Source organism: Rhodnius prolixus, unplaced genomic scaffold (genome assembly GCF_049639745.1).
Source record: "Rhodnius prolixus isolate KJV_2025 unplaced genomic scaffold, Rpr scaffold_4, whole genome shotgun sequence".
Taxonomy (NCBI): domain Eukaryota; kingdom Metazoa; phylum Arthropoda; class Insecta; order Hemiptera; family Reduviidae; genus Rhodnius; species Rhodnius prolixus.
Window position 1 is genome coordinate 35,610,811 of NW_027411614.1, and position 23,777 is coordinate 35,634,587.

General features: G+C 31.4%; 2 protein-coding genes and 1 long non-coding RNA gene across 5 annotated transcripts; 2 read left to right on the plus strand and 1 right to left on the minus strand.

Annotated features, from left to right (window-relative positions):
- Nucleotides 1-487: 487 nt before the first annotated feature.
- Nucleotides 488-3,272, plus strand: LOC141456369 (uncharacterized). Its single transcript, XR_012459739.1, has 2 exons — nt 488-629; nt 3,088-3,272. It is a non-coding gene; the product is annotated as an uncharacterized lncRNA (long non-coding RNA).
- On the minus strand, nt 2,724-19,009 carry LOC141456357 (tonsoku-like protein). Of its 3 annotated transcripts, none has more exons than XM_074132275.1 (26): nt 18,873-19,009; nt 18,505-18,632; nt 18,299-18,428; nt 18,007-18,178; nt 16,879-17,002; nt 16,321-16,512; nt 15,793-15,910; nt 15,529-15,683; nt 15,302-15,448; nt 14,133-14,316; nt 13,836-13,949; nt 12,390-12,553; nt 10,039-10,275; nt 9,337-9,469; nt 9,145-9,246; nt 8,764-8,885; nt 7,876-8,118; nt 7,626-7,756; nt 7,397-7,538; nt 6,065-6,180; nt 5,802-5,977; nt 5,402-5,580; nt 5,152-5,274; nt 4,878-5,034; nt 4,404-4,635; nt 2,724-4,067 (listed from the first exon to the last, which is right to left on the minus strand). In XM_074132275.1, exons 2-26 carry the CDS (start codon nt 18,532-18,534, stop codon nt 3,797-3,799), a joined length of 3,894 nt encoding a protein of 1,297 aa, XP_073988376.1. In that variant the 5' UTR covers nt 18,535-18,632; nt 18,873-19,009; the 3' UTR covers nt 2,724-3,796. The 3 variants fall into 3 exon arrangements, with proteins under 3 accessions (XP_073988376.1, XP_073988375.1, XP_073988377.1); XM_074132274.1 differs by having other exon boundaries at nt 18,710-18,971; XM_074132276.1 differs by having other exon boundaries at nt 18,777-18,899.
- Nucleotides 19,010-19,279: 270 nt separating this feature from the next.
- Nucleotides 19,280-23,101, plus strand: l(2)k14505 (ATP synthase mitochondrial F1 complex assembly factor 2 homolog l(2)k14505). Its single transcript, XM_074132287.1, has 6 exons — nt 19,280-19,481; nt 19,738-19,931; nt 20,152-20,262; nt 21,381-21,558; nt 22,108-22,223; nt 22,784-23,101. The coding sequence occupies exons 1-6, from the start codon at nt 19,364-19,366 to the stop codon at nt 22,931-22,933; spliced, it is 867 nt and encodes a 288-aa protein (XP_073988388.1). The 5' UTR covers nt 19,280-19,363; the 3' UTR covers nt 22,934-23,101.
- Nucleotides 23,102-23,777: the final 676 nt, after the last annotated feature.

Sequence of the window (23,777 nt, forward strand, 5' to 3'; positions counted from 1 at the left end):
GAAGTGAAGGTTAAATACCCATATGTAATTTAGGGTTAACAAGATCAGATGTTATATTTTTGAAAATTTAACATTGAAAATCAAAAAGAAAATTTAGAAAAGTGCTAACAAAAAACAAAAATACAAAGAAAGTTTCTTTTTAATCAACATTAGAGCTTTATGACACCTAAAATTGTATTTGTAAAAAGTGAAGGATGTGTTCTACAATCAGCAATTTCCTGATTATTTAAAAGAACGATAACCAATTCAATTGTCATCATTTTCTCATTCATTTGTGGTTGTTAATCTGTACTATGAGGTTATTCATAGTAAAGGATGTCTGGATGTCATTATATCCAAGTATATCATTATATACTCATTGCAGACTGTGTCTGTGCACTCTCGACAAATTAGTTCTCACTCACGACACCGCAAAATGCAGCAAAGTTGCACCTATTGAAAAATGGAATTTCAGTTCGGAGAGAAACGAAAAATACATTTCATGTACACTTATACATAAAAATACTTAGGCTGATCGCCTAAGTTTACAAGATTTGGAGGACACCTGGACGATCCGCAGGCCTCTTTACAGGCTGAATGAACACTTAAATTGCATGTGTCTCTACGTCAGTCTGAAGGAACAAGAAATGGTAAATATAAACATAGTCAGCTAAATCTACGCCTAGTACTTAAATATGGGTAGTATTTTCAAACTTTTGTGTTTTGCTGAGAATTCGACTCAGAGTAAAAAAACTCTTGAAGTTCATCCAAGAGTCAAACTTCGAATTCTTAAGTCTAATCGAACAGTCGAATGACGACAATTTTTTGCTAACTTATATTCTACGTAAGTTCTCAATTGTTTTTATTTATTTGTTTAATACTTAAGGCGCGTCACATCTGAGGTTATTGGCGCCCGGAGCCTGTTTCTGTGCACTGGCGTCCGGACAGTGTTCTCTCGTTACAGACAATATTTCAAACACCAGACAGTGAGCTGTAAGAAGCTCCTAGGAAGAGAAAATCTAAAGGCCAGCATCTGGATTCGAACTCGGGATCTCCGCGTGGGATAACAATACGCTAACCGTATAGCTAATCGCTCCCCTCATTTTGTTTTTATTAATTTCCATTTTTTAATCATTTGTGTGGACTCCCTCTAAGCACAAAATCTTGGAGGCTAAGAAAGTGAAAATAGACCGCTGCCGCTTGAAATGTATAACTAGAAATGCCGAAAAGTCTCTTCACTAGGGCATGTTCTTTAATTTAGATTCACGAAGATGGCAGATATACGAAATAGCATTTTGTACTCCTAGTCTCAACAAAATTAAAATCGTATATCGATGTGGTATGAAGAGTGGTGAAGAAATAGATTTCTTGAGGAAGAGAAAGGAACGCAAAGCAGAACTTGTGTGGAAGATGGAAGGACACCAGACTTCTGAGATGAAGAATGGAATGACAGTGAATCTTGGATTTCTTAGGGATTATTGAAATCCCACCCACCAAAATCTGAAACTCACTTTTTTTTATATTGAATATTATATTTGAATTGTTAAATGTGAGTATGGTCACCATAGGTAGTGTTAAACAATGTCACCGTGTGGTTGAAGCAATTGCTTCAGCACTGGAGAGAAAGCAGAACTATTCAAGGGCCTTTTTAGACGAAACCCATGCCTTCGATCATGTTTGGCAACCAGGATTATTGTTTGATTAAAAAAGAGCCTTCCTTCACCACACTGACTCAGCAATCTCTCTTATTTCATTAGTGGAGGCAGGGGTGCCACAAGGTAGTATTCTTGGACCCGTCCTCTACACAATTTACACATCAGACTTACCTATGCATCTCGACAATAATTTGTACATGTGCAGATGACTCAGCTTTATTAGCTACAAGTAGATAATCTACATTTGCTTCATGTAAGTTACAGACACACATACATAAAACAGAAGCTTGGGCAAAGTAGTGGTGAATTAAACTGAACTCACAAAAATGACAGCATGCCACTTTTACACCTCGGCGGGACTCCAGACTTCTTCAATATCAATCCTCTTCCTTGTACTGACAGATCTATTGCACAACTTTGGGATCTTTACTGACCAAACGCTTCACTTAAAAACTCAAATAGAAAACTTAAAAGATTAGCAATGACGAAACGTGCAAAACTTTTTAGGATAATCGCTTCAAACTGCCCACAGAATTCCAAACGATTGATGCGCAATACGCATCCTCAGACGCTGTTGACTAACGGATAGCACGGTGGGATTCAGCCAAACCTACAAACATACAGGCTATGTACAGATTTCAAACAGTACTACTCCGACTGATAGTTGAGGTACGTCCTCGACAACCCATTCGTACATCAACTCGCCAAGACAAGATTGATATCTTGTCTTAACTTGTGATCAAGTTACAAACCGCTTGCTCTAATCCGTTCAGTCTCTCGCCTGCACTATCATTCCTGCCCATGCCGACCGAATCGCTAGTGGCCTCAGAGTAAGTCGATATCCTGAAGAGTGGCCTATCACTGGGTAATTTCACTTCATCTTCTCTTCGCACACCATTTCTTCTTCATCCCTCATATTTACGTTTCATACAAATTTACATACAGATTAAAGTACAGAGTAAATTACTAAACAAATAAAGAAGAAGAAAAGGATATTGATTACTTAAATAAATTGCATGTTAACAGTTTTATTTATAATTCCTTTGGTAACCACAATCACAAAAATAATTTGGCTCTGTCAATATAAAAATAATGAAATATACAATTCCTGATTTACATGTTTTCACCAATAAATAATCATGAAGAGGAAAAGTAACAATTATCAAAAATATAAGATATTAGTAAGTAGACAAATTCTTAAAAGAATTTACTTTTTAACGTTTTTTTATATATATATAAAAAAAGGAGATGGATACATTTTAAAGATAAATCTTTTTAACACGAAGGCACTGAAAATTCGTTACAATAATAAAATTGCGTAATCAAGGCCTCAGTTTTGTAGTTAATCGTATTTGGGAAACATTGCAGATTTTTTTTAATGCCTTTTAATGTAAGAATATTGATAGTCTTGTTTAAACAATCAACATAAAAATTTAAAAATACTTTTTTGCAGACAGGCCGGTTTTCACCGTTTGCTTATCTTTAAAGACACAATACTGTCAAAGGTAATGTTGATTATTTTAAAGTTCAGCTGTTTACTAAATATTTCCGAAGTACTCCCGAAACTCATTATAAGAAAAATTAAAAAGTTGCAAACTTAAAAAGAAATAAAATATCGCATTCGAAAATTATCAGTAACCAGTAGTATTTATTCATAGTAATCAGCACCGCTCAATATACTTAATAGAATTTTTTTTTGTGTGTTCAAATTAAAAGAGAATTAATATAATCCAAACTCCAAAAGCAATCAAAAAATTCTATATAAGCATTAGTTTTAATATTCTTAAAATACATTTACAACTTAAGTGCTTCTTTTTTTTGAAATCATCTTAAAAATTATTATAAAGAAATAAGATAAATTTAAATTAGCACAAGTACTTAAAATTTTAAATTTGTACAAAAATAAATTAAAAAGTGGCAATTGTTATTCTAAAAAAGGGGAGCTCGAAACGTTTCTTGGTTAAAAAAGGAAAAAGAAAACTAAAAATTGAAAAATTAAAAGGGTTTTGCTAATGCAAATTAATACCTGTGCATATATATATTTTTTTTACACTTAATTATTCAAATTTCTCTCTTATTTATTAATTCAAAAATTAAAGTCGAATCATGTAATGGTCAAAGAAAAAAATATGTCAATAAAATACATACATTAGTTTTAGACATCAATGAGTTGTGGTACGTTGAAGAACAGCAGTCCCACAAAGGTTGAACCCAAAAGGACCACGCTGAGAAACCCAAGCTTGATCCACACAAGAACCGATGGTTAAAGATGACAGATGATCAGAAACTTGAATTGGCTGGCTTGCTTCTAATCCGCAAAGGCTTAGTTCTCTCACTGAACTAAGCCCAAGTAAGGGTGCAACACTGCGACTGGTTATGCCAACTATTCCATCTAAGCACAGCTGTGTCAACTGCCGACAGTTCTCTATTCCTCTAAAATAAAATAGAACAGATTAAGAAATAATATTACATGATTAAATAAACAACTTATAATTAGGACATTTTAATGACTTATGCACAAATTTGTCCTTTCATTAAAAAAATTAATTCTACCCTTTCTAAAAGAAGAGCGATAAAATTAGGCTAGCGAAAACCGGAAGTACCGGCATGTTCTATAAAGATGAAAACGAGCAATTACAGTATATGTGTACATCATATACAAATATAATTTAATATTTGATCTGAATTTATAAAATAAAAGCATATACAATAATTCAACATAAAATAACCAAACTTTATTAGGATAAGGTTAATTATCAAAATACTAACTTGACTAATTCACCAATATCATAATCAGTAGCCGAGCAATAAGACAGATCTAGTAGTGTAAGGCATGGAGGAGAATAATGCTGAAGAAAAAAAGCCACTTCTCTGATCGTATTAGCTCCTGTACCGGCCATTTTTAATTCGACAATGGCATGATGATTAAGTCTTCCTAACAAATCAATCACTCCTTCACTTCCTACTTCATTCAAATTTACATCCAATCTTTCTAGGCAATCTGCAAAAGTATACAAATTTATTTTCTTTAATACTCTGTCAGACTGTCAGATAATACAAGAAACTAAACTTGGAAGTACAAAACATTTTCCTCAAAACTTCACGAACACAAGAGAAAGATCTATGATTTTTTTTTTTACTGTCAATACATTTTGAGTGAAAGATAAATGAAATTAAGAGCAAACGGCTTTATTCAATTTTTACAGAAATGATTTATTTAAACAAATTTATAGTTGTACATACCTAGAGAATAATACGGACATGATCTAAACGATTCGGGCGTTAAATTGACAGATGGCAAACTAAGCTTGCGGAGAGAAGGAATTATGTTAAGAAGTTCAGCCAATGATGAGAGACAGTCAGATAATGGATTGCAGCCAAGGTAAAGACTTTCTAATCTCTTAAAACATAAGATAAAATATAAAATGAAAAAGCTTAATTTACTTTAAAGTCAATAGCACGAAATATTTAGAAATAATGACAATCATAACATAAAAGAAGGTAAAAAAAATAATACCTGAAGTGCTTTGTTGTCAACAATTATTCTTGCAAGAGTTGCAAGGCCATTTGCTGAAATGTTGATGTTACTAAGATCTAATAATTTAAGTTGGCTCAACTTAACAAGACAATTGGCTACGTCCTAAAAAAAAAAAATTCGGATAAAATTCTCACATTATTTCTAATTTCTCTAATTCTATTTCTCTAATTTCTATATTGAAGAAATACTGTTTTCTTGTAATATAGAATCTCACTGTTTTTAAACTTACTTTCATATATGCATCCGATATATTATTTCCTGATAAAGAAAGCACCTGCAATGGAAGATGATATGATAATGCCTTCAAAATTGGTCCCAATTGTTTATTATCGAGAAACAGATCATCTAAATTAACACTGTTTGTAGCCAAACAAGCATCTAATTCAGCTATTACTTGACCTTCTGCAACTAAAATTTCAAATTCAAAATGCTGAGAGAAGAATAAAAGAAATGACTACTTAAACTCAATATTAATTAAACGGATATGAAATGGGGAAGGGATTGACTGTGACTCGGATGTGGAAGTACCGAGATTGAGTCCAACTTGTTTTAAAGAAAGAATTCTATCCGGCGTTAAAACGCTTTAAGATTAAAATACACAAATAAATAATAGAACTAAAATTAAATACCTGTATTTCCACTAAGGCACGCTTCTTGGTAGATAGTACTTAATGGAGGTAACTTCCAAGATTGTACGCGGCCATTGAGTTCCCCCATGCCTAAAAGTAATGCTACGGGATCTGAATCAACGAGTAAAGCACCATCTTGAGTTTCTATTCTTAAAATAGGCTCAATTCCTTCTAAACTGAAATAGTAGTATATAAAGCTTTTAAGAAGTTTCATGATGAGTTATTTTATTTTATTTTTTTATTGAACGAATGTAGCAATATACCTTCTATATCGGGTAGCTAATTCATTAGCAAGCCAAGAAATTGTAAGAGTCTGAGAAGAACACTGAGGTAAAGGCACCAATAATAATTTTCCTTCTACTCTAACTTTTACATATGTCTAAAAAAAAAAAAAAAATCGTTTAACTTACGATGAATAAATAAAAAATTCTATAAAGTCATAATTCTATAAAGTCATAATTCTATAAAGTCATAATTCTATAAAGGACTATAAAATCATCCTACTTTTTAATTTAAAATAATTACTTCGTCTCTCTACATAGAGAAAGGTTTCGTCGTAAACATGCGGCGTTTGTTTATTATCAGTTTATGTCAAGGCAACAAAACAAATGTAATGAACAGAATTATAAGCTAAAAAGCAATAATAATTAAGTAAAACATTCTTAATCTGGAAATAATTCAAGTTTTCAGTTCATATTGTAATTTTTATAAAACTTAATTTTGTTCAGGCTACACCACGTAATGACAAAAACCCCTAATTAATAGCAAAGATTTTGAAGTCTCATGTAAAAACTAGTAGTAAAACAGTAGAAGAAGCGATGAAAACCCGCATCAAGAACAGAACCTTCAAGAATGCCGCGATATTAGCCTTGGATTTGTAGGTCTTAAATTTGTGTCACTCTAGAGCAGTGGACAGCAACGTTTCTTACAAGTGGGTCATTTTTTTCACAAAAAATGTTGATGGTGGCCCACATCACTTCTATTTTAGATTACATATTATCTCAGAGTACAGAAAATAAAAAAACATTACAGATGGGATAATCCAATATACCTTAAATAGATAATAACGAATTTATTATCATCAAATCCCAAATTATAACTTGAAAGAAATCATAAAATTTTAGCAGAAAAGTACATGTTTAAACGTGTACTCGCACGTAATAATAGAATTTCATCACATTTTGCAACACATCAATAAATAAATTTAACTTTAATTCGTTGGCAAGAATACCTAACGAATTCGTCGTAATTGAGAATTGTGTTCTGGGTCACTAAAATTTTCCCAGCGAGTCACTAGGTGACCCGCGGATCATAGGTTGCCGACAACTGCTCTAGAGAGTAGCTTAATGCTAGAACAGAGTATTCAAAAACTGTTAAAATAGATTTTCAATGGAAAAACACTAAAAAAATTGTAAGCAAAAAATATAGACTAAAGAAAAATTTAATTTGTGAAGTTCAGTCAACGAAGAATTTAGTATAAAGAAACTATGAACAGGTTGGGCCAATTTCAGAAATGTTTCATTATTGAATATAAAAATTAGCTTTACAATAGCTTATTATAATCAGCACTTTAAAAAAGTCTTTTTTTAACTTACATATTGTTGGCATGATAACGTTGGATTTAGATCCGGTAAAGATAGTTCAGACGTCTGAGAAGTCTTTACTACTTTCTCTTTTGTTACTCCCGTGGCCATCAGAGAAATCTGTTTTCTTCTTACAGCATTCATTTCCTTTAATCTAAGAAATAAATTTAAATTATATTACAATTTAATTATTATTACACAAAGGATAAAAATTAAGTAGGATAATAAATAAAATAATTACTTATTGCTGAAAACCCCTGATGTAGAGGGCGAGTCTTTGCTTTCTTCCGGAGCAGATGTACTCTGAGCAGGTCCATCAGTATTTTTAAAAGCAGTCAGCATCACATTAATATCTTCAGAATCGGTCGAGTTCTGCAAGAAAAAAAAGAAATAATTTAATAGATAATCAGCAACATTGTTTTGAAAAAATTGTTTCATTCGTTTTTATTCCAAGAGATTGAAAAAAAAAAAAGTGAAAATTGTGCTACTACCGCCACACTGCCATCTTCTGAAGGAGTTGGTGAAGGGTTTGACCTAGAAAACTGCTCCGACAATCCACCTCCAGTAGCACTACGACTTCTTCTTCTCTGAGGTTGCCCTCCTCCAAACTCACAAACACGCCTTTTCTTATTTGGACGAATTAAATCAAAATCTTCCTCCAGCCAATTGTCCCCAACACATTCATCGGATGGAAGTAAAGCTGGAATTGGAGCAGGTTTTGCCATGGGACTCACCTAAAGTACACATAATTAAATATTAATAATGTACTCAAATTCAATGCCAAAATTATCTCACTTATTTCGCTTTCTCAGAGGACATCAATAAGATGTGTGTAAATAACCACAGAAATATGGATGACGCTCTTAAAATTTGTTTGATTTTATTTATTTCTCAAAACCTATTTTCAATAAACTAAAACTTCTCAAGAATAAAAAAAAACTTATTAAGTAAGGTTAACAGAGTAATCAATGGAGTAAGCGGACGTAAAAATAAGAATTTAGAAAAATTGGTTTTGAGTGTCAAGCTCTAAACTTTAGCAAATCAAATTTAGCAACTATATAATTGAAACCAAATGTTCCAGACAATTAATTGTACAAAAAAAAAAAATTTTAACCCTAAAGTAAAGCGTTGGATGCAACGATGGCCGAGCAGGGGTTACAGGCGCAAACCGAATCGTTCAGATATTTTTTACTTTTGTATTTAGATTAGATTAGATTAGACTTTTGTATTTGATTCCCTTTGTGTTTTCTTGATAAAAATAGAAATTACGGGCAACAACAAAAATTGTCAATTATTCATATGGAGCAAACAGGGTTCATAGGGAACAGAAATGATTTTTTCTGAAGGTAAAAACAAGTAAAACTTAATTAGATTCTTACTATATGTTGATGTTTGAACCTCAGAGCTTTCATAGCATTTTCATACTCATCTGCCGCATCCTCAACTGGATTAAGTCTAGAAGAATTTATGTTATCTTTACTCTTTCTTCTTTGTGCGGGTGCTGCAACCGTACAGAACATAAATTATTATTATTATTTTATACTTTTAGTACATTTCACCTGAAAGCGATGATTTTTTTTAACCATTATACGGTTTGATTACTGTGGTTTGAATAAATGAGAAAATTAAGTAAAAATAAAACGATAACTTTCGGTTAATAAAAGTAAAGTTCATACAAAATAACAATCCTGAAAATCTGGACCAATGTTACGAGTTTACTTGAATTTTTACTTGATAAAAAGTGCATTGTACTGGGGTACCTGAATGTTTTACAGAATGCTCTGATCTCATAGAATGCCTTCCTTCTTTGATAGAAGAGTCCTCGGAGCATAATGATTCTTTATTTGAAATCTTCTGTCCCGCTAAATATAACAAAAGATAATAATATAAATTTTAACAAGATTTGGAAATAATATTAAGAAATACATTCTACCAACTATAAACCAACTTACCTTTCTCCAAAATTTGCTGTATTTTCTTATAAATGGATAGATATTGGGCAAGAGTACACTCATCTAAATCGCTTCCTAATTCGCTCAATCTCCTATTTCTCCAAGATTCTAGGCAATCCAAAACGCTTTCTCCCTAAAAAAATGTTACAAAAAATTACAAATCAAATTGGATTGACATATTTTCACTCTATAAATATTATTCCTATAATAAAATTTTCTAAATTAAAAGGACAACTTAAATATCTGTCAGTAATTATCATCAATAAGCAGTTTTTATCCTTCATCCTTCTGCCTAAATGGGCTCACATACTTCAATTGAGTCAGCGGTTTTATGAGAGACAGAAATTTTTGCAAAAGATATGAACTTTATAATCAAATTAGTGCGAAACAGTTTTTGGCACAAATGTAAAACCTGGGTTCTGACCCAGCTTGAACGTGATGCAATCTAAGGACAACAAGATCCACAAACAATCGTGAAAAAATAATGTTTTTTGAGAGGAACTTCCCGAAATTCCTAAAGTATTCTGCCTTACTTTCCAAGAGCCAGGATTGTGATCTTGCTTGATTGTTATTTTAGTACCCATAGTACTGAAATACAAAAGTGCCTCAAAATTTTTAATTTTTTTTTTCTTTGACCAACTACAGAAAAAGCTTTACAAACTACTGCTAAAAATTTTTTTTTTATTTAATACAATTTCTTACACTGTTAGTTCTCATTAAAGGTGAAGCTCCATAGCTTAACAACAATTCCATGCAATCCAAACTTCCGTTAGATGCAGCATCTAGTAACGGTGTAAAACCATCGCAATGCGGTCCACCACGATCATTCACGGCAGCTCCCTTAGAAAGTAATACTTCTGCAACATCTCTGTGGCCATGATTGCAGGCTTCATGAAGTGGAGTCCACCCACTGAAATCTTTTACATCAACACTGTGTCCCTGTAATAAACGTAGGTATTATTTCACGCAGTCTGGAACATATTTTATACCTTCGTTTTAAATACGTTTTAGTGGTGTCGTTTTATAAAAAACTTAACACCTCTTTCTCATTCCAATTCACTTACTTATACGATAAATTTGCTCATTTTTACTACTGCTATTCAATTAATATAAATATTCTTTAAAAAAAAATATTATGTTTTTTACATTTATAGAGAATTAGAGTAAAGAATCCATTGAAATCTGAACGCTACGAAAAAAGGTATGAACGTTTGCAATTTGAACGAATTTGAAAACCTCCAAAACATAACCTTCGATATCCCATTATCTATTGCCACTAAAACGTTGCAATTTATACCAGTTGTAAAGCTAACTTCTTTCTATAATTCGGAAAAAGTTCATTGAAATCTGAACAATACAAAGAGAGATACAAAGGTTTGAAATTTGAACGAATTTGATAACATGCATAATTTAACATTCTAAATCTATTCTCACTAAAACCGTGCAAGCAATACCCGTTATAAAATAAACTTTTCTCTTCAATTCGATAGTGAATTCATTGATATCTGAACAATACGAAAACAGATTCAAAGGTTTTAATTTGTAGGACTTGATAAACCAATAAAATTTATCCTTCTATTGTATATCTCAATAACTATCTCTTTAACAAAAACTTACAGTTTAAAAAGATAAGTATAATGGTTGATTAACCCTTATACCTTTATCTGGAGTGACCTTTTTAAAGAATGCTTATATTTGCAGCCCCTAAAGAATCCTCAAGAGCAAGTTTTTTGAGAAAACGTTTTGAATAAAATGAGAAGGTATTTGTTCGTAAGTAGTAAAATCGAACCGCGAATACAGTATTTTCTCTTAAGAGAAGTAGAAAAATTAAACTGCGATTACAGTATTTCTACCTAAAGGAGAAAGAGAAATTAAACTGTAAATAGGTAGGTGTAAGAGCATGGTGACACTTTATAGTCACGTTTGGAAGTTTAAACCACTTCTTCGTGTTAAATTTTATCAAAATCGGACTAGGCGTTTTAGAAATATTAGTAATGCAATAATTGTTACAGAGAGGGTCTTGCTTGCGTAGGGCAAACTCCCCTCCTTATGAAGCATATCGACGAGACCTCTAAAGTGCAAATCTATACAGAATTTCGATTCTAATTTATTCCTGAAAATCGGTACATGAGTCGATAATTTGAAACAATTGTCACACTTCCCCTTAATCGGTGTAAGAGCAGAACATCGCTTTAATATTGCGTAGGGGAGCCCTAACCCTTTTATCCTGTCAAATTTTATCAATATCGGTCGGCTAAGATTTACAGAGTTATTAGCTAAAATAATTTATTTAGGGGACCTTATGTACATGGGGCTAACCTTTCTCGAATTTAATGTACAACGTCGAGAAGTATTATATTATACAGAAAATTTGGGAATTTTATATTTTTCTAGAAAAAAGAAAAAATTTATCAAAGTTGGGTGTATTTTAACGTTACGCATTTTCTTGCACTTTTTGACGATCAACTCTTATACAACTGTCCTAGCGGACAGTTTTAATAGAAATTTCGTTGAATTTCTTTCTAACATCAGAAATGGAATTTGTCAAAAAATTCCAAACCATAAAAGTCTATTCTGTAAACTTTATGTATTCTCGCACATCCAGTTTAAGGATTTCCTTAACATTTACAATCGGCAATACTTTCATTATAACTTGAAATTGTGTAGAAGCGGAAATATAAAAATCACTGGAGAGATGTTTTTAAAAAATGAGTTGCCGTCCCACAGAAATCTTCACAAATAATTTCTTGAAAAAACGTTTCGAATAAAAGTAGCAGTTATGAGAAGGTAAATGGCGCTACTACGTTTGTAGAGAGATTAATTAGAGAGATTACTATACAAGCAGAGTGTAAGAAAAGTTCTTTAAAAAAATCTTTCTTTAAAGTTTTTATCAAATTTGTATATTCACTTCTATTCCCAGTTTAACTTTCCGTCTTGCTTTTGGAATATTCCACACGAATCCATCCACACAAAGCCATCTGCCGATAGTGTAACGCGTTTTACAATTTACAGCTGTCATTTTATTAATAAATAACAATTATTTTCATCATTACCTGATCAATAAGTTTTCCTACAAGCGTTGCATTTCCGGAAATAGCAGCTAGATGTAGCGGAGTTTCACCTTTTTCATTTCTTTTCTGTAAATTAGTCTTGGGCTTTACTCTTGTTCTTGTAATTTTACGCTTTTCATCCTCATCATTCACAGCCCCATCTATATCTGTCACAGAAAATGACCTTTTAAACTGAGATACGTTTAATTGACAATAGACTGTAATAATAATTTCAGCCGAGCTTTACGTCCAACTATGGATATGAAGAGAAAGGGATAACTAACATATTTCATGACAACTTCCTTTTAGATCATTTCTTTTAGCTGGTCAAGACCAGCGTATCGAACCCAATACTAAATCAGAAATATGCGGTCCGCGCTTCTAACTCAGCTCGGCTATCGAGGTGCCAAACGCATTACTTGTTTTTTATAATAATAAAAAAAGAACAAAGTAATTGCATCACAACCTAATTATTAATCGTCAGGCCCTAAAGTGTGATAAGTAGGTTTTAAAGCATAAGCAGAAAGACATCTTGGAAGAACAATTTTTTGATTGAATCATTTTGCTCGTCAATAGGAACTTCTTTAGAAAAGGAGAGAAGTTATCGGTTACAATGTACACTTCTCTCTCCGTCATTGCCATCACCAACTCCCTTCAAGTTCTCTTTGGCCTACAGAGAGTACCTATAATGTAGCATAAAAAGTCTATTTAGGCAAATCTTCGACTTGATTGAATAAAAATACCTCGCCGAATAAACTTTATGAAATCGGTCCCACGTAAGTTTTACTTATACCATGCATCTCATACGTGTTTGTTAAGAGTAATGCAGTAAAGAAACCTCAGCAGCAATCCTCAGAAGTCCCGTACCAAGCCAATCAGGCGATTATAGTTCTACCCTAAAGACTAGCTTTGAAATTCAGTTGACAGCTTGAAACCTGCTTTCCTAATATAACCGGTCATATATCAACAGACTCAAAATACCATTCACGTACCTATGATGAACGGATAACAAACAAAAGAGACACCAGTACAGAACTAATTCCGCCAGAACCACCAATAACTCACAGCAGGCGCAAGAGTCGCCTATCGAACCGTTTTAGGTAGGAAAAAGATCAGGAAAAAGAGAAGTGAAAACTTTTGCTAGCAGTTTTTCGAGCTTCAGTGTTCAAGAGAGATTTAAACTGTAACTCAGTCCCGCTGATTGTTTTTATGTGAAATATAATCGTAATACAAGTAATTAAGTATGTAGTTCATTTGTGTGTTGACAAGCAACAATTCAAGAGCATGAAATAAGCAAAAAAATTTAATATTTACTCCAAAAATACTTGTACTCAACAATTTGTTCAACTAATTTGTTTCTCCCAAAGGTAGAGTATGTAGACATGCAAATAAAAATAAAAGAAATGGTTAAAGAAGAAGAATTCAAATTAATATTGTTATTAAAAATACCTGATAAGTCATCAAGATCTATGTGCAAGCCATACTGTTTTCTTTCTTCATCTTCAGAATCTGATTCTGAGACATCCAGATAGGTAAAATTGACTAGTTCTCTCTGAATTTCCGCTGATTTAAAAAAAAAAATCAATGTCATGAATAATCAGCAAAATTTGTTTTGTGCACTCTCCGCATAATAAAATAATAATAATAAAAAAAGAAGAATTAAATAGTTGACCTCTCTCCATTTAAAATTTGTTATTCTTAAAAAAATAAAATAAAACAACAAGAATGATAAAAAATTTTACTCACTTGCTTTTGTAAAACATTTTGCATCTGTTAAAGCATTAAAAGCACATTGCAAAACTATTTTTTTCAGTTTATCGCTGCCTGCTGATTCCGAACTAATTTTTGCTTTTTCATAGTATTCAACCATTTTTTCTGTATCTCCAATCAAATTAAATAATTCGGCAATGTTCATGTTTGTTTTACAAGCCTAATGAAAGTAACACATTCCATTAAAAATTTCTAATAGCGTGTATAGTATTTTTTTTTAACGAAAAAACTGGGTGCGAGGGGACAATAATGTGTCGTAAGACTAGCATGCTAATTAAATCCAGCATCGCTGGAAAGTAACAGAATCTTTTCCATGTTAACTTGCATAGGATATCTTGTGAATAATGTCACAGGCATCATGTTCTGGGATGCAGGTATTTGGTAATGGTCATGAGCGTGGACTTATTTGAGGGCTTCTGCTGTCACGTACACAGATCCTAATTTGATAGCTGGACGATAAGCCCCAACTAACAAAGATTATTTTGCTCCTTTACACTATATTTTAGTGGCAGAATCATAAACTTCTAAGATAGCTGTAGTAAGTCTAAATACAAAATGAGGCGTCTTTAAAGATCAGTTAGAAGTGTATTTGCCTTTTTTTAAGGGTTCTGTGCTAAGTTCTAACAGAAATAAACATTTATCGAAGTAGATTTAAACTACTATATTGTCTAAACTTAAGTTTTTGGACATGCAGTCCTTATTAATAAGCTAAGTCCTTAATGGGACTCAGGAGGAAGATCTCTTGAATCCAGCTGACTACTTTCAAGTTTCCTTTTTCTAGCACTCTCTATTGACTACCGGTGATGGATTGTCTGTAAGGTATGAGAACTATTTAGGTTACCAATAAATGTTTCAAGGACTTAATTTGTTTATTATAAGAAAAAAAAAAAATTATTAGCAGCTTAGAAATATAACCCTACAAAATTAAGAAATAAAGTTTTTGCTCAACTGATATGAAAGTGATTTGTAGATTTTCATTTTTAAATTATACACTCACAAAGCTTAATGTAATATTACAAATTTATTAGATGGTGAAATTCAGTTTTATAAATCCCTTGCCCCCTGCCACACTAGCCACGCTCATAAGGGCAACATGTGAATTGAAACTAAACTTCCCTCAGTTTATAATTAAGAGGATTTCTTACCTCAGAGGGATTCTCTTCTTCAAGCTCAAGTTCTTTTTTGAAATATTCTAGCGCCTTACCATACTGTTTGTTATCTTTGTAAGTTTGGGCTAGTGACACATAGCACTCAATCAAAGCTTCTCTTTTCTTACCACATTTCTCAACGCACTAAACGGGAACATTGTTAATAAAACAGTTAAGTAAATTTCATAAAATGTTTAATAGCAATTAATTGCCAAATTTATTACCTCCAACATGAGATGATAATAAGTCAATGCAGTTGTATAACTAGCAATTTCTGAAGCCATGTCACCAAGATCTTCATACAATTTTTTTCTTTCCATGTAATCACCATCTGGCGCCAGATTTGTAAGGGCCTGTTCAGTTTCGCACATTGCTGCAACTAGAAATATTTTCAAACTTTAGTATTACCTTTTTAATCATCAGAAATTATTTTAGATACATATCTCAAAAAAAGAAAAAACATTTTAATAGATCAAATGAAGGTATACCAATTCTAAGTTTTTTTTCGATTTCCATTTTATCACTCTTGTTACTAGAAATATTTAGCCTGTAAGCCCGAAATAATGCTTGTCGCGCTCCAAGAAAATCCGGTAACTCTAGTAAAACCTGTATAAGACATAATTAAGTTATTCTATTAAATAACATCTGAATCTGTATTACCTTTTAGTGACCGTAAAATATTTATATTAAGGATTCAATTATAACAGGAATCGGCCCCAAAAAAAAAAAACCAACTCCATCTTTTTCCCTTTTTATTACAGTTTTTTGTAACTCAGCTTACTCGCCCTGAAGAAAGCAATAAATTTGCGATACGTCGGCAAAAAGACGGAATTGTTTTTTGTTCTGGACCGATTCCTCGCTAAACTGAATCATTATTCTAAATAACATTTAATTCATTTAGAATGTATTATTCTTTAACGCTATCCACATGAAACACAACTTGCTTAAATAATACAAATGTACTATTTATAGCCTAGATTTGTCATAAATTTTTAGGGAAATAAACTGTTTCTCACCTCAGCTTTCAGAATTAGAATTGTAGCAATATGTTGAGCCTTGTCGCTAAGCCTTTCCGCCACAGTAATTGCTTGGTCAAATGTAGACAGGGCAAGACTGCTTGCATGTTTTTTTTGATAAACACTACCCAAAGCAGAATATGTTCTCATTAATTCTTCCCAAAATTCTAATTTTTTTGAAATCATAATTGCCTGAAAAATGATTTTAGATCGATAAACAGTGCCCTTATTAAATAAATATATCACTTAATTCCAACAGATGAGATTACTTCCTCTCTTAAAAAGAAAATAATCAACAATGTTAACGAAATGCACAGCTTCAAAGAGGTGTGCTAATTTCACAAAAATGTAAAACTGGGTAGCGTTTATAACTATTTTTCAAATTTTGCCATTTACTGAAACTAATTTAATGATATTCTGAAATTAATTTAATGATATTCTAACTTACGTATTATTTACCCAAAAATCTTTCCATTAATCTAAATATAAAATTTACCAAATATTTTTATAAAAAAGAAAATTTTTTAAAGAAAATGATTTTTTTAGACAATTATTTACTTTAGATAAATGTTCAACAGCCTGATCCAACTGCCCTTGGCTTTCCAGCACTAAACCGAGATTCAAAAAAAGTCGTAGGCGCATTTCCATCCTTTGTTTCATTCCTACAGCGTTATCACCTAGTCTGGAAAAATTACAAGAGCAATCAATTTTGAACTATGCACTATTACAAATTAATTACAAAATTAAGAAAAAATAAATTCTTCGTAAAGGAAAAATATCGCAATTGGGAGATTTTCTAATTTTAGATTCCAGGAAAATTCGATTGACGGCACTTTTTGGAAGGGGTGGTTAGGCTGCCCTCTAAAGTATCTAAATACTTAATTTTTAAATTTGAAGAAAATAGTAGTAAGAAAAAGTCACTTGATGTTCACACCAGATTTTTTACTGACTAAACTTCAAATTCATCAGTTACTTTTTTATAGATAATACACAATTACAATTTTAAAATATTCACACACAAGGCATAATTTACGAAATCTAAATAGTGAATTTCTGATATCAGCACCATTGACGTAAAATACTTTTTATTTCCGTCAATTTAATGTGGAATAAATCGTAATTTATTTCTTAGTCCATTAGTCTGTGTAAACCAGTAAAGTTGATGTCAATGTTTTGCAGGCTTTCTTGGCTTTTGTTAAATATTATCTGATTTGTTGAGTTGAGAAAGTACAAGTGATGGGACATCCTATGAGGTTGTTTTATGAAGAATATAAGTATATCTCGGCGTTAAATAAGTGTATTTTACCATTATAAAAGATACCAATTTTAACTTATATACATTTAAGAAAATTTTAATAAACTGAGCTATTTTGAAGAAGAAAACCAAAGAAAAAATCTATAGAGCAAAAACTTATTTCACAACCAGCAATAATAGAAGTGAAATATGAAGTCATTATTAAAAAATTAGAACAGAAAGGAACCTTGCGGAACACAAGAGGAAAAACATTCTTGTTTTTTGCTGAGAGACAGCAAATGAGACTTTTGAACGGATCGCGATATCTGTGGGCTAGATAAAATTAAAACCAATCTAGTAGATAGTTTTGTATACCCAAATCCGAATTTTTCAAAGACAAGAATTCAAAAACTCAAAGTATGATAAATAAAACTTCCGGATCAAATACTTACTGCTCACATATGGAGAGACTCTGAAAGAAATGTTTTTTAGCCTCTGAAAGCGATGCACTTTTTGAAGAAGCAAGTAACTCAGAGCAGCTCTCGGCATGAAGAAAATACGTCCTTCCAATTGTAGCAAGAGCTCTCTGTTGTTCTACTTTATCATCTTCTTCACAAGAAATTTCTGTCAACCAAGAGGGTTTTAATTATTGAATTAACCAAAAGTAAGCTTCTTTTTCACATACATTAAATAAAAATAGATACATAAATGTTATATAAATTAAATAAAAATAACAATATTTACTTAGATGTTTTTTCTGATGTTTTAATGCTTTATCAAAATCACTCATTTCACAGTACACTTCTCCTATCATTCGATTACATCGAGCGACATCCATTTTATTGTTATTTGTGTCGGAGACGCGTTCCATTTCCTGTAGGAAATATACATAAGATAAATTAAAAATAAAATTGCAAAAAGAAACTTACATCCAAAATAAAATTATAAACCTTATACTCCTGAAGAGCTTCTGCAAACATTTCCTGGCTAAAATATAACTCCGCTAGTTCTTTACATACATAAAATAAGTGATTTAAATTTCCCTCGGAAAGCGCCTTTTCTTTCTTTTTCTTTAACTCTAAAACAAAATAAAATGATAATGCTAAACCGAATCTTTAGTAGTGTGCCACATTGATGGTTAAAATCATATCATACTTTGTACATTCATTATTGTGCAATTAGAAATCTCATCTGACTCATAAGCAACGTAAATTTACTAAACTTTTAACACTACTCCTAACTGAACACAACGGTTTCACCTATCCCTCTTAGAAAGATAGCGGTTAAATAACTTAAATTGAAAGCAAATACTACTCACGGATGTTACACACACTGCAACACTGATGGTTATTTAACACATCACATAAACAGTACACTAAACACAAAACTTGAACAAGTGCGCCTCTCTTCAACCTCCCTCTTTAGTCCAGGCGGTAACTTGAAGTAGTATCAGTGTTGCTCACATTTCAATTAATTAAGATTAATTCATTAATGTAATAAAACTAAAGACTTGTAGATAAATCAATTTAAATCAAAATCTCTTTTTAATTTAAAGTTTTAATAAAATATGCACATGTTCTATATTTAATAAATTCAGGTTCTGAATTTGTTCAAAAATTAATTAATAATTACAATCTAAGGAAAAAAATCTTAGATTAAAATGGATAGAAGTCAAACAATAGTTTAGTTCAGTCATTTTAAACCTAGAATGGCTTGTAAAAACAGTAATCTGATTTCAGTTTACTTGGCATGACAACACAAACTGGTAAAAATTGGAGGAAGGTTACCTAATACCTAATACTTTTGAAAATGAGTCATTTTAATTTATTTAAGGGAACTCTTAGAAATACTTGGCTTCAAAGGATTTGTGACTTAAGAGTAAAAAATGAAACGAAAACAAAAATTCCTGTTTTTCGGAACTACGCAAGTACGTTCATTTCATTAGATATGTTTTTGTTAAAATTTATCTGTAGAGCTCTTTGTAATAAAGATCGACGTACTACAAAGATTACTCATGGAGTGTAAACAAGTGAGTTTCTCTCTAGAATTGAGGTGATCCTCAATGGTTAGAATGGTTCCTTTTTTCTTTTTGAAAATTATTACATTGATTATTGTTTTCACTCTAATTTTTACTTACCGAGAATAGGTAATTCAAAAGTACTTTAATGAAATTTCAATTATAGATGCGCCGAAAAGATTCTACAAGAATGCTGAAATACTTTATTGCGATGGCTTGTATGAGATAACTCTGGATCATAGAAAGCTTAAAACACCGAAAGGAAATGTAATGAAGCTAGACAATGAAGTATTAGCATTAATGGTTGCAACGGAGTGGGAAGCTCAAAGAGAGGAAATCCAATTAAGTTCAATGCACTTGGTAAAAGCATTATTTTAATTCTTAGAAAACCATATCATTAGCTTTTTCGAAGTAGCTGGAGTGCTATAAGTTAAATCAGGGATTTGTTTCAGAAATTTGCTTCTTCAAAGCTGGAACTACTCGTATTTTCATATCGATATTCTTAAAGTCTAGACTTTCACTGGCATTGCCGCAAAACATCTTTTTCTTTTAGTTTAAGCCTATTTTTTGTATATTTCAGACCGCCTTATGTAACACAGCGTTAGAAAATCCGAATAATGTTGTAAAAGAAGAAGCAGTAGAGAAACTTGTAAACTATCTAGAAACAGATACTGTATTGTATTATTCTCATGTGAGTATAAAACTTGTTAATTATCTGGTCGCACTTGATGTCTTTTCCTTCAGTGGCGAATAACATGAAACTAATCTTTAGCCTTGCTAAATCAGTCAAACCTTTATAAAAACAATGCATTTTTTAACATTTTTTTGGAGGCTGTTCTATGGTGTCTAAAATGGTGCGAAAATTAACCCTTTATTGATTTTCTTTTAAATTAATTTTGAAGTATTTTTTATTAACTGCATAACTTCAGCATCTCAAACTAAAAGGCATTCCTTTCTAGGATTGATTTAAATGGTCCAACTATACTAACCATGGTTCTCTTTTCTAGAAGTCCTAGAGTACCCAAGAATTTTATTGGACTTTGTGACGTTCTGCACTTTTATCTGCTTTATTCATGGTTTGCACCTACTCTTATTAAGGGTTATTTAACAGTTCAAAGTGCTGATCAACATCTCATGCTAGAAGTGATTTTTTTTTTTACGAATCTGTTTTGAATTTTTTTTGTATATTTTCGGGTCTATGCACCTACATAGTCAATTAAATATACTTTTGAAATAGCCTAATTATCTCATTCGAATGTTCCCGCTAAAAGCCATTAGAGAGGTGAATTGGGGAGTATTTTATGCATCTAATCTTAAGTTTGAAAATGAATTTGTAACACGTTAGCCTCTTCGTCCATGAGTGCATTTTGTGAGTTCATAATCCAGGAGAGAAAAATGTTCTGTGTTAAACTCATTGCGGTTTTATTGTAGCATCCTGACTACCGAATTTACTTACGTATTTAGTTTTGTTTTCTGCAGTTTTTTCGAAATATGTACTTCCCTATGATTATTTTTATTTCAGTAATTTTTATTATTTGCGAATGTGTATAAAAAGTAATTTTTAAGGTTTGTGAATGTAACATTTCCTTGATAGATAAAAATTACAAAACCTACTTAGATTGTTTCTTTGTTTATATAGTAACTAACCAAAAATAAAACTCATCTTAAAAACGAAAATGGAATTGCATTTCAGTTGAAGAAAAATTGAATCTTCTGCAGTAAAGTTTTTGTAAAAATAACTTTTACTTGATAAACTTGAATTTATTTAAGTTAATTTTTCTTTAATGATAGATGTTGTGAATATGATAGAGCGAAGATGTTTTTACCCTTCAACAACGAGAATGGGATCCGGTTATTTCTTGGTTCTGCAAAAAATATGACGTTGATATTGGCCCAACGACAGATCTGACTGGTCCAGTTGTTTCCAATGAAACGAGAGATATCATACGAAAACATTTATTGTCTTACAATATCAAAGCTATTCATGGTTAGTATTTTTAATTAGCTCTCAAACCCAATATATATTACGTTTACTCTTACTATTTGATTTCATACATTCTCAAATAATGATGATGATGATTAAACTTTTTTAATGTTAGTATGGCTCAATCTCTGTGTTTTTTTACTTTCTTATAAAAAGAAAACGTTTGACTAGTGTAGCATTCTGTAATTTATTTTAGGAATTTGTTCTAATTTTTCTAGTCGATAGATCATTTATAATAAATCTTGAATAATAAATGGATTTCAACATTTTCGCAAAAGTGGCTGAAAAGTTTCCTAATACTGAACAAACATCCTAAATTCATGGAAACTATTGTAGAATAATTTTTTATATTTCCGTATGAAATTAATTGGGAAAGTTTTTAGTGATTAGCTCAGTTTAAATCTTGTCAGTTTCTGCAATTACAATCAATCATTGAGTTAAGAATCTTAAAATTCCAAAGCTATCAGGAATATAGTGAATTATATTAATGACAGCCATGATTTCTCATAATGTCATTGATTCAACTATAACTTGGAATTCTTTGTGTTTTAGGTTTTAATTTGGCAGTTGAATCTTTAAAGTCTATATTATTGACTCTTTGCTGTGTTGAAAGGAGAATTACTGTTGATAAAGCTGTTTTACTTTCGAGATTAGAAGAGGAATATCAGGTAATACATTTATTTTATTTTGTCAAAATCTGTTTCACCCAAAAGAAGTTTCTGTAGAACGTTGTTTGACCTTATAAACTACGTGTGCAAGTTTTGCTAAGTGCTTCTGTTTACCCAAATTGTAATTTTTTTTACACATTATCTTTTTATTATTTTAAGAAAAAATACATCAATGATCAAATTATTAGGTTCGGAATATTAAACGTAGAAAGCAATCGATACACTTGGGATAGTGTGAAAAGAACATAACAGCGCTTATTATTATAACAAAATCACTTTGAGTGGTGATTAACCACTTTTGAACATTTGTCCTTCATTTTCGTCACTTTTCACAGAAAAAAAGTTCATTTTTGAAGAATAATGAAATTAAAGAAATTGAAATTGCAAAGTTTATTTACAATTTAAAAACAGTTGTACAAATATATATACAAAAGGAGGTTTCAGGCTGCAGTGCCTATATACTCTCCACAACTTTAATATTTACATTAAAGAAAGGAAGTAGCCTAAATTATAGTGCATTTGTACATTTCTTATTTTATATATTTATGTTAATTTATTAGGCTGGCCGATGGGGTAGAGTGGAATGGGCCCATGACATGAGTCAATCAGATCTACAATCAAGAGTAGCAGCTGGAATAATATTTGTACAAATAAACTCAAATAAAGGAGAAACAAAATCTAAAAACATATTTAAAAAAACTAGAAAATAATAATATAAGAGGAAGGAGATTAAAAAACAAGAAGGCCTCAGACCATTGATAAACATCCTTTTTATATTTTTAGGCCTGACAAATTGTAAACTAACATGTAATAATGTATTTCATTTTTATGTAATGCTCTTCGTAATAATTCTGAATTAAAATGAATGATTACAAAAATCTGGCGAAAACACTCATACAATTTTTTCTTTCCAATATTTGTGTAATTTAATGAACTTCCTAGAAACTTATAATTTATTTTAATAAGGTAGTTGGTTTCAATAATAAAAATTTTCTTTTTAATAATAATACTGTTGAAGGAAAGGTAATCTCACTGCTTCCCAGACCCAAACTATATTCTCTAAAAAAGTTTCCAACCAAACTCGTAAGTGGGCTTATATACAAATTATTATTTTTAGCTAAGCCTAAAAAATTACTGAACGCGTTTTTCTTTTATTATCTTTAAAGTCGCCTTTTCGGTGTACCAAAATTCTTCCTAATTTTATTGCAATTATAATGATTTTTAAATTTAGTTTCAAGATTATGAATCAGTTTTTTAAAATATTAATTTTACTTCCTATAGGTCCATAGCCCAATATTGAATAATAATTTGCACAAGCTAACAATTTAAAGGGAATATTATAGTTTCTAAATTTTTTAATCTGATTTAACGTAAATTCTGTAAGATGTTATCTGTGAGGGCAAGAATTTTCAGCCACCACTGCTTAAAACTTTACATTTTTAGTATTGAAAAATGTGGGGCTCCTGTCTCTAGACGAATTAATAAGAGTTAGGTGGGAGGTGGAGTAAATATTTTAGAAGCTTTAACTGAACTTTCTCCAAGTGGTCGCAGTAA

Bases quoted from the DNA above. Each gene is read 5' to 3' on its own strand.
- LOC141456357 (XM_074132274.1), bottom strand. The intron at 16,513-16,878 runs GTAAATAATTGT...ATCATTTTTCAG, and splicing joins CTGTTGAACATTTATCTAAA to GCAATTATGATTTCAAAAAA. The intron at 5,275-5,401 runs GTAAGTTTAAAA...TTTTTTTTTTAG, and splicing joins TATCGGATGCATATATGAAA to GACGTAGCCAATTGTCTTGT.